General features: G+C 37.5%; 1 protein-coding gene across 3 annotated transcripts in view; it reads left to right on the plus strand.

The window, feature by feature from the left end:
- VCAN (versican) overlaps positions 1–8907 on the plus strand; it is a 115413-nt gene extending 106506 nt beyond the window's left edge. For all 3 annotated transcript variants that reach the window (XM_064596338.1, XM_064596339.1, XM_064596340.1), the window contains 3 exons: positions 149–293; positions 7441–7623; positions 7769–8907. In XM_064596338.1, coding sequence (XP_064452408.1) covers positions 149–293; positions 7441–7623; positions 7769–7896 — 456 coding nt within the window. In that variant the 3' untranslated portion in view covers positions 7897–8907. The remainder of the gene's footprint in view (positions 1–148; positions 294–7440; positions 7624–7768) is intronic.
- Positions 8908–11428: the final 2521 nt, after the last annotated feature.

Below are 11428 nucleotides of genomic sequence, written 5' to 3' on the forward strand. Positions count from 1 at the left end.
AAGTCTTTACCATTAAAATAATTTCAGTTAGATGGTTCAAAAGTCTGGTTGTTCTCATTCCATTGTGATGTCATGGCTCCGTCACTCTTATCATTTGCTACTTTTTAACTATCAAGTATTTAGTTCTGTCCTTCTTCCATTTTCACAGCAATATGAGAACTGGAGGCCCAACCAGCCAGACAGCTTCTTTTCTGCTGGAGAAGATTGTGTTGTAATCATTTGGCATGAGAATGGCCAATGGAATGATGTTCCCTGCAATTATCATCTCACCTATACCTGCAAGAAAGGAACAGGTAATGATTAATTAATAATGTACTTAATCTGCATTTCAGTTATCAAGTGAATTCAGGAAGAATAAACTTCATTACTTCAAGACACGAACTGCATGTCATGTATGGCCTCTCTTGCTGCTTCTGGAATATTTCACTCTTCCAATACATTTGAAAAGTTTGTTTTCAGTAAGGTCTTTACCTTAGATGTCAGATGCTAAGATAACAATGTAGCATTTATATTAAAACAAAACAAAACAACTACCTGGCAGTATCTTTAAGAAAACAAAGTGCCAGCCCAAGAGCCCTATCCACCTGCTTATTCTAATGAGGAGAACATTTAGAAAAATTCGTTGTCAACATTTAAAAATTGGGATATATTATAAAATAATCTGGATTTTTTACTTTTGTAAAAAAATAAGAACTGGTACCACTTGGTCCCTGTTCAAATTTATGAGTGTTCAAAACCACCACCCTCCTTCAGTGGGGACTGCAATCTCCAGCTCTTTGCTCCTTCCCTCATTGTGGTTAAGTGCCTGGTCTTTGTAGGCATTTGAATTTTTTCATCATTCCCTTAGGAGTTCCATGGGTGTAAACAATAGCACAAAACAGCATTGTTATATCTCTGGCTAAATACCTTCAACATATGATAAAATAATAACATTTGAAATGTAAGCTTTGTAATGAGACTTGCTTAGTTGACATTAAACAGATAAAATTATGAATGCTGATTTTAAAAAGTGTTTATTATTGACCAATATGTTTGCATTTCTAAGGCACACTGTCTAGACTTCTTCCTGTAAAAAATAGGAATTCCATAAAATTTTTTTAACCTACTTCCAATTGATAATGGTGTTAGAACATGAACATTTAGCCTCCAAATTTACCCAGACTTTTTGATCGAGGAAGAGTACAAATGTAAAATATGAAATCCATTTGATTTATTTGTCTTTGGATAAAAAATAATCAACTAAAAATACACACTCTGTAGATGTTTTAGGAAAGACTAATAGTAAAATTCTATCAGAAGAAAGAAAACACTGAGATACACAGAGCTTGAGTGAAACTCAACTGTTGGCGTGTCACTCTCTCTGCTTTTCTCTTACCTAAAGCGGAATTGACTCTGAATATCCTTCCTGTATGAGCAGCTTCCCCGGCCCTGTGCGTTACTTCCTCACTTCTGCATGGGACTCATGAAAATAGCAAATCAAGTGTTTGCTGTTTTCCCTGTTTCTAGTGAAGAAGTCTTTAATGAACTGTTTGTCTTAATCCGAATGTCATGTTTGTCTTCTTAGATCTCCAAATGTTCCCTGGAGTCATGCTTTTCCCTTTGTGATCCGAGCATTCTTCTATTTACCCTGTTACTTTTTCCTAGAGCAGGGTTTCTCAACAGCAACGCTGTTCATCTTTTGGTCCAAATAATGCTTAGTTGTGGGGGCTGTCCTGTGCATTGCAGGTTTGGCAGCATTTCTGCTCTCCATGCACTGAATGCCAGTAACATTCTCCTCCACTCCACATCCTCCTCCTTTGCTTTGTAATAACCCTCAGTGTCTCTAGACTTTACCACCTATCCCTGGGGAGGGAGGGAGAGGAAGAGAACTGCCCCCAGGTTGACCACCACAGCCCTACAGCTACAAAGGTTTCACAAAAACAGCACCATGGTTTGCATTTCCCAAGGGGGAAAGAGATTTATAAAACATTGGATCCACCTCATTAAAGGGAAAACAAAACAAAACAACAAAACAAAACGATTCTTGTATTTTATCATCCTCCTGTCTGACTTTGAATCATAGAGACTTACCTCTTTGTTAAGCAGTACTCTGGGGAATTTTATAAATGTCTGTAGACTTTTATAAACGACTCATTTCTCCTTTCAGATTATCTTAGACACCTTTAAACATATAGACCTAAGTAATTCTACTTTCAATTAAATACTTGTAAAGAGGATTATATTTTCCAGTTTTACTGAGAGATAATTGACAGACATCCCTGTATAAGTTTAAGGCATACCACATGATGGTTTGATTTATATATATATTGTGAAATGATTACCACAGTTCGGCTAACATCCATCTTCTCACATAGATAAAATAAAAGGAAAAGAAAGAAGAAAAGAATAAAGGGAAAAAATTTTCCCCTTGTGATGAGAACTCTTAGGATTTACTCTCTTCAACTTTCCTGTGTATCATACAGCGGTGTTGGCCACAGTCATCATGTTACATTATATCCTTAGAACTTACCTTACAACTGGAAGTTTGTACCTTTCACCACTTTCCTCCGATTCCTCCACCTCCTACCCCCAACCCTGGTAACCACATGTCTGATCTCCTTTTCCGAGTCTGTTCGGTTTTATTTTTGTTCCTCCTCTTCCTGTTTTTTTGTTTGTTTGTTTTAGATTCCACATACTTAGATTTAGATTTTAGATTTGCTTTAGATTCCACATGTAAGGGAGATCATACAGTATTTGTCTTTCTCTGTCTGACATACTTCACTTAGCATAATGCCCTCAAGGTCCATTCACGTTGTCCTAAATAGTAGGATTTCCTCATTCTTTATGGCTGAATAATATTCCATTGTACATGTATGTATATATACCACCGCTTTATCCACTCATTCCTTGGTGGACACTTAGGTTGTTTCCATGTCTTGGCTATTGTAAATAATGCTGCAGTGAACATGGGGGTGCAGATACCTTTTAGCGTTGGTGTTTTTGTTACCTTTGGATATGTTCCCAGAAGCAGAATTACTGGATATATGGCAGTTCTATTTTAATTTTTTGAGGATCCCCCAAACCTACTCCCTACTTTCCTAGTATCTGTTCCAATTTACAGTCTCACAAGGGTTCCCTTTTCTCCACATCCTCTCCAGCATCTGCTATCTTTTGTCTTTTTGATGATAGCCATTCTAACAGGTGTGAGGTGATACGTCATTATGATTTTAATTTGCATTTCCTTCATGACTAGTGATGTTGAGTATCTTTTCACCTACCTCTTGGCCTTTCATAGATCTTGGGAGAAATGTCTCTTCAGGCCCTTTGCCCATTTTTTTTTTTAATTTTTATTTAATTGACAGAAAGAGACAGTGAGAGCAGGAACACAAGCAGGGGGAGTGGGAGAGGGAGAAGCAGGCTTCCTGCTGAGAAGGGAGCCCAAAGCGGGGCTCGATCCCAGGACCCTGGGATCATGACCTGAGCCGAAGGCAGTAGCTTAACCAACTGAGTCACTCAGGCGCCCCTGCCCATTTTTAAACTGAGTTGTTTGGACTTGTCATCAGCACTACTGGTCAGAGGGCCTGGAAGACACTGTCCACAGCAGGTGGGGCTGTGACCCAGCACCTTGCCTGGATGTGGGCAAACCGGGCTCTAGGGCTGGCAAAAGTCCTTATTTGAGGATCTGAATGAGGCGAGCTGTCCCCCGCCAAGGTCCGTGGTCACAGTGTGCTTCTGCCTGGGCTCTGCAGGTAAGCAAAGCTGCTGCCTGGGGCTACTACTTAGGCACTGCACGTATGAATTTGGTCTGCCAAGGTTCAAGTGCTGGTTGTTGCAGGGCCCTCCCCCATTCACAGTCACACTCAGATTCCCAATGGCTGGACCCTAAATAGCCCCCTGTAAGCCCTGTGGTGCAAGAGCAGAGTAGGGCTCCCACAAAGCAACCCACAATGCTGGGGGGAGGCTGGTTGTCTTCCGGGGTTCTTTTTTTCAACTGTGGGAACGTGCGGCTCAGGAAAGACCTCTGCACATGGTGCTGCACAGTCCTGGGGGAGGAGCAAAGTGGTCAACATTTAACCCCTTCTCTTATCCACTAATGTCGTCTGTCTTGGTTTCTGTGGTGCAGGGCTATGCTTCAACCTCACCTCCCTGTACTAGGAATCGCTCAGTGGTGTCTTGTTCTTGAACAGATGCTAGTTGTTCTTGGTAACGTCATTCTCAAAGCATATGTATGTATTTATTTATTTTTTAAGAACACAGTGCATGCTGTCCACGCGTCTTTGGAGCATCCTGAAGGTCCCTTACAATCCCATCTGTTTACTTTCCAATTCCAACCATAGATAATGACTTAATTCCCTCACTTTTCTCTTTAGTATTATCACACATGCTTGTATTTGTAAATGACAAATTGTTTCATTTTGCACATTTTTGAACTTCAAGTAGAATCATCCTGTATGTATTTTGTGACTTGCTTTTTTCAGCATCGTTTGTGAGATTTATCCATGTTGACACATTTAGCTGTATTTCTTCATTTTGCTGCTTATAGTATTTTATGTATAACTATATAATATTTTATTTTTTTTTAAAGATTTTATTTATTTATTTGAGAGAGAGAGAATGAGAGACAGAGAGCATGAGAGGGAGGAGGGTCAGAGGGAGAAGCAGACTCCCTGCCGAGCAGGGAGCCTGATGCGGGACTCGATCCTAGGACTCCAGGATCATGACCTGAGCCGAAGGCAGTCGCTTAACCGACTGAGCCACCCAGGCGCCCTAACTATATAATATTTTATTTACCAATTCTCCTGTCAGTAGACATTTGGGTTATTATGAGTGTTTTTGCTATTATAAACACTGTTTCTATCAACATTCTTGAACTTGTTCCTAGCAGGCCTATGTGAGCTTCCGTAGGGTATTTTTCCAGGAGTGATGTTGCTGAGTCATAGGATATATGTACCATCAAATTTACTAGAAAATGCCAGATTGTTTTCCAAAGTAGTTGTACCAATTTGCACTCCCACCAGCAATATGTAAGAGGTCCTGTTACTCTACATCTTCTCTAACATTTGATATTATTGGACTTTGAGATTTTTGCCAATCTAGTGGGTATAAAATATTATCTCTTGTGATTTAATCTGCATTTTCTTGGATAGCTTTCCCTGAATATCATTTCATATACTTACATGCCACTCATTTATAGCTCTTTTGTAAAGTTTCTGTTCATGTCTATTCCTTATTTTTAAAAATTGATTGCTTTTCCTTTATATGATGATTTATTGGCATCCTTTTTATATCCTGGTTAGTAATCCTTTGACAATTATATATGTTGCATATTATCTTTTCCCAGTTTGTACATTGTTTTTACTTTTACCCTATGGTATTTATGGATGAACAGAATTCTCTTATTTTGTTGCATTTTCCTTTAGAGTTCAAACCCTTTTGTGTCTTAAGAAATTTATACCTACCCTAAAGTCAGAAAGATATTCTATATTATTTTCTAAATGTTTTATAGTTTTTGCCTTTTTTATTTTTATATATAAACCATCTAGAATTGATTTCCCATGTATTCTCTGAGGTTGGGAACCAAGTGCATATTTATCCATAATAATACCCAGTTGTCCAAGTGAAAAAACTACCTTTCCCCCACTCTTCTGCCATGTTGCTTCTGTCAAGTATCGAGCATGTATGTGTGGATCTATTTCTGGTCTATTTGCCTGCCCTTTCCAATACTACACTCATTGAATTATTTTAGCTTTATTTTAAGTCTTCATATATAGTTTTGGAAGAAATCTATACACTGATAATGACAACTTTTAATTTATTGACATAGCACAGAATCAAGTATAAATGAATTATCTAATTGATAGTTTTAACCTTCTGTATCTCTTTGGTTTCCTTCTATCTGATACTTGCTAGTATCTAGACCAGTATAGGCTATAGAGATCTCAGATTGGAGTTATTGTTGATCCATATACATAGTGTAGTTTACTAATTGAAAATGACATTTTTTAATAGAGATTTCAGTTTATCTTATAGGAATTTGTGAAGATCAAATATTTACATGAATAAATATTTCTAATTTCTTAGTTATAGATAGTATGACTTCATAATGTATTTTTAGGTTATGTCTGAGTGACAATCCCTTATGTGAATAAAAAGATATGCTTGGATTGTGTTTCTTTAAAGATAACTTTGTCATGAGGTCAATATGTTCCAAGCTATTTTGTCAGGCAGAAATAAATTAGAGGAACAGAATATTTAAGTGAAACCACATTTGTTATTGCAAAAGAATATGGTTGTAAACAGCCTTCTGAATATGTAAATACATTAAAATTTGTAAACTTTTGATATTAGGATGTTGACATCCAGACATCTTGGTACCAAGGTTTCTGGTAATCATTCTCCCGTTAAAGATTTGCATTATTTCATGAGAGCATATGACATGGGCTTTGTGATATCAGAATTCTCAAAGTAAACTATGGAAAGGAGGTGCCATTTAGGGAAATTATTTTGAAGTTATGTTTTTATTAGAGACATACAGCAAAACACAATCACTTAATAAAAGTTAATTATTGAAGTATATCATTTTAACAACACACTAATGTTGAATACAACTGTAAGTTAATACACACTCAGTTGAATCAATTTTCCCAGCTTTTTGAATTTCAAAATTGCTAGGTTTCTTTTACTGCTATTTCTTTTTTGTTATTTCTACATTGCTAGGTTTGTTGATATTCAGAATTATTCATTGTAAATTTAAAATGATGGTTATATATTCCAAGATTTACCTTTATTAGCCCTTCTGAAGAGTTGAAATTTATAAGTTAATTACAAAACTGAGGCATGGATGCTATGTCCTGACTTTCCCCCTGTTGCCAGGCAGAAGACAGACAGAGAAAATAAACATAAAGGGAACCAGAGATATTTTCTTTATACTTAGGAATCCATATTTTGTCCATATTTTATCCATATTTTGTCCATATTTTATCCATATTTTAAAACTACGAAGTTATTATAGATTGTAAGTTTTTTCAGGGAGGTGACTGTGATAGTTAATTGTCACAAATCCATATTGTTCCAATTGAAGGTGGGTAATAAATACAAACTTTAGGATGCTGATGGAGACAATACCGACAAGCCACATGTTGGCACGAGACAGATGCTTTTTAATTTGGAATTTTTCAGAAAAGTGACCCTTCCAGATGGATAGATGAATATATGATCACTTAGCCCAATGGTTTTTAATAAAACACAGCTGAAGGTGATATAATCTGAGATTTAAACTCGGCCCAGAGCCTCAGTATTTAGTATTTCTCTTGAAGAATTTCAATTCTTTAATTCTAAATGATTGCCTTTGATGAGGGTGCTTGATTGGGTAGCAGAAAAAGGGAAAGAGAAAAAAAAAAAGATTCATACTAATAGAAATATTTAGATTACTTGGCAATAACCCAGTTTACTTTTCTTTAGTTGCCTGCGGCCAGCCCCCTGTTGTAGAAAACGCCAAGACCTTTGGAAAGATGAAACCTCGTTATGAAATCAACTCTCTGATTAGATATCACTGCAAAGATGGTTTCATTCAACGCCACCTTCCAACTATCCGTTGCCTCGGAAATGGAAGATGGGCTATGCCTAAAATTACCTGCCTGAACCGTAAGTGGTCCTTTAGAAAGAATGGACAACCGTGCTATAACAACTACTAGACACGCTCATTTTATGGCTACGGTATTGGTAGTTTAGGGTATGGAGCAAGTAATATTGTTGTGTTTTCTTTCTTTCTTTCTTTCCTTCCATGTAGCGTCTGCATACCAAAGGACTTACTCTAAGAAATACTTTAAAAATTCCTCATCAGCAAAGGACAATTCAATAAATACAACAAAACATGATCACCGTTGGAGCCGGAGGTGGCAGGAGTCCAGGCGCTGACCCCTAACATGGCGAACCTGTGTTTTCATCATTGCAGCCAAAGTCCTAACTTCCTGTGCCTTTCCTATCACCTCAAGAAGTACTATCAGTTGGTTCGGATTTTTGGACCACCGTCCAGTCATTTGGGGTTGCTGTGCTCCCAAAACGTTTCAGATGAAAGTATTGGCATTCAAAAAGAGCGCTAACAAAATGAAAGAAAATGAGGGCAGAAAGTAACTGTTTCCAGCCTATCTAATTTCTTTAGTTTTCTATTTGCCTCCAGTGCAGACCATTTTCTAACGTATACCAGCCTACTGTACTATTTAAAAAGCTCCATTTCAGCACCAATGGCAATGTAAATAAGATGATTTAATGTTGATTTTAATCCTGTATATAAAATAAAAAGTCACACAGAGTTTGGGCATATTTAATGATGATTATGGAGCCTCAGAGGTCTTTAATCATTGGTTCGGCTGCTTTTTGTAGTTTGTTTAGGCTGGAAATGGTTTCACTTGCCCTTTGTCAGCAAGACTGAGGACGGCTTTTCCGAGACAACTAACAAACACAAGGTCTTGTAGGTCACTGCGCCATGTCAGCCGTAAGTGCAGTTTGCTTCCGTGTGACCCTGAAGCCCGGCTGACAGGATCCCCACAGAACTAAGGACTGCACCGTGGAACTCTTCTTTGCTGCGTTCCTTTTTCTTCACTTACAAGAAAGGCCTGAATGGAGGACTTTTCTAGGACCAGGAGCATTTTTTTAGGGGTCAACGTGCTAATTATTAACTCAACCAGGTCTCCTTTTTAATGGCTTTCATAACACTAACTTGCAAGATCACAGATCAACACATTTCAAATGGATACAGACCTAAGGGTTCTGGAGGGTGGGGGATTGTTAAAACAACCACACACATTCAAAGAAAGAAATTTTGTATATATAACCATTTTAATCTTTTATAAAGTTTTGAATGTTCATGTATGAATGCTGCAGCTGTGAAGCATACATAAATAAATGAAGTAAGCCATACTGATTTAATTTATTGGATGTTATTTTCCCCCAAACCTGCAAATTGACCTAGTATGCTAGTTATTTTTCAGTGTTAGCCTTTATGCTTCCCCCACACTGTTTGGGACCACATAATCTAGGTATTTTGTCCCTGATTAAATAATGTGATGGATAGAATGCATCCAGTGTTTATTATGAGAAGAGTGGAAAATGTATAGCTTTTGGCAAATGGTGTTTGCCCATTCTAAGCAAGGAGCTACAGATGGAGTGTGGGCATTTCTTCCTGTTAGGTGGAGTGTACATGTTGACATTTCTCCCTATCTCTTCCTACTGTGTTTTCCCCCCTTTATTTGAATAAAGTGACTGCTGAAGATGAAGTCCAATCATTATCCACTTAACGTTTAAGGAAAACCCCGTAATGGAAAGAAGGCATTTGGGAGTCTTTCCCTAATTTTAGTTAGAACAACCTTGAGAAGAGTAGACAACAAATAAAATACAAAAAGAGCAGACCCAACACGATTCGTTTTCACGAAAACTCCTTTGGCTTGGAAGGAACAACAGTAGCTCCCATCATCCTCAGAGTCTTTGAGCAAGTTCCCTTGGTTGCTGCACTAAGTATAATCCACCTCTGAGTGTTCCAGAGCACAGAACAACACTGTGTTGACCTCTTAGGTTTTAATTTTTCTCCTTCATTACAATGCACATAATACGTTCCTGTATTTATATTATAACGTGTATAGTGTAAAATGTGAATGACTGTTGGTTTTTTTTTTTTTGTGTGTGAAAGAAAATCTAAAACCTTTGTAACTTTTTATACCTGCTTTTGTTTCACCAAAGAAACCTAAAGTCCTTCTTTTACTATTCTGTGACTGGTCTGGTTATTTACAACTTGAAATGCTAATGTGCACCGACATTTTTACGTTCTAGTTGCATCACAAAGTGCAAGCTGCTGGCTTGGATGAAATGATTTTGTGGCTAGCAGAGAAGTGATTATATATGTACCCGCAAAAATTGAGAGAGTAATTCCGATAGTGTTATACATCTACACAGTCAGGCATTAATCTCACATGTGCAAGAAACATGCACTAGTAAAAGTGATACCTCACATTTACAAAATGTTTCCTGTGAACCAGGCCCAGTGCTTTATATGTATCATCTCCCGACAGGCCTGTGAGACAGGTGTCGTTACTGATTAATGAGAGATCAGCTGTAAAAAACTCAAGTCCTCGGTCCAAAGTCACATAATTAGTTTTTAGTCAATGAGGTAATCTCCAGGGCCTGCGTGACATCCTCAAGAAAAATACAAAATATTATGTTCCAGTTGCTATACATTTAGGAGGTTAATTTACTGCCTAGAAGATTCTATCTAAAAAGTGATCAGAAGATCTCAAAAACATCAAGTTTCTATCCACCCAGATTTCCATCCATTCCTTCATGTTTGATTCATTCACTATTTATTGAGTGCTTACTACAACAGGCACTGTCCTAGGCTCTGGAGATTCAGCAGTGAATGAGTTAGACAGGTCTCTGCCCACATAAAGGTTTTATATTGGATGTATCCCATGGGGATTTTTTTACAGCCCATTCCATTCAATATATTTACGGATAATTTGGAAGAACAAATCCGTGATATGTTCTAAGCTTGTATCGAAGGTATCAGAAAGGACGAAGGTGAGTTGAAAATTATTTTGAGGTTTCTTTCTTGGAATGTCAAAAAATATATGGGAAGTCGGGCATGAATAGATGCAGAAGAGATTCTTTTCCTTGCTGAGCTTGTCCTTATAATGTGCAATCCAGTCTGTCATATCTTTCACCCAGAGCTTTAAACAGAAATTACCCAAGGGAGTGGATAAGAATTTTCAATACTTGTGCATATACACTCTTATTAGACGTTTATAAACCCATCAAGTAAATTTTTATTGATCTAGGTGCAAATAGTGGAGTCTCTGGGATGTTCCAATACCCAGAATACTGGGACAGAGTGAGACGTTTAAGGAGGCTTGTAACACCCAAAGTCAGCCAGAGGGGGTTTTCAGTTTCTAAAGGCTAGGCTGCCTATCAGGAGGAAGAATGTGCCCCTATCATTGGGGGCTATTGAGAAGAGGTAGTCTTCCAGAGTAGCTAAAATGAAAAAGAGGTAAGAGATTGTATAGGGAGGGATGTATCATTTTAATGTGATAGCAAATAGACCTTGGCTAATCTTAAGTGAATTTTCAATACAGTACAGGAAATAGGAACTGGGTTAGCCTTGAGCTAATTGTCCAAAAGTCATATATCATGTAAAATGAAGTTAGGGAGTTTAGAAATGGACAGAAAAAATGTAATAGGTCGCAAAAAAGTTCAGAGTAGATTTTGTGCATAACCTGAGCATGAATGTCTCCCAAGAAAATAATCTACAAGAGAACATATATATTAGAAAAAGGCAAAGATGTTATTATCAAGTGGCTAAAGAGTCGATGATGTAAATGTGTTTTAATGTGTTTCTTTTTGTGTTTCCTAATATTACAAATGCAGTGAAATGTTTTTTGAAGAAAAATGCCCACAGCAATGT

Source organism: Mirounga angustirostris, unplaced genomic scaffold (genome assembly GCF_029215605.1).
Source record: "Mirounga angustirostris isolate CCGP_5_RB_7025 unplaced genomic scaffold, mMirAng1.0.hap1 SCAF_7, whole genome shotgun sequence".
Lineage (NCBI taxonomy): Eukaryota > Metazoa > Chordata > Mammalia > Carnivora > Phocidae > Mirounga > Mirounga angustirostris.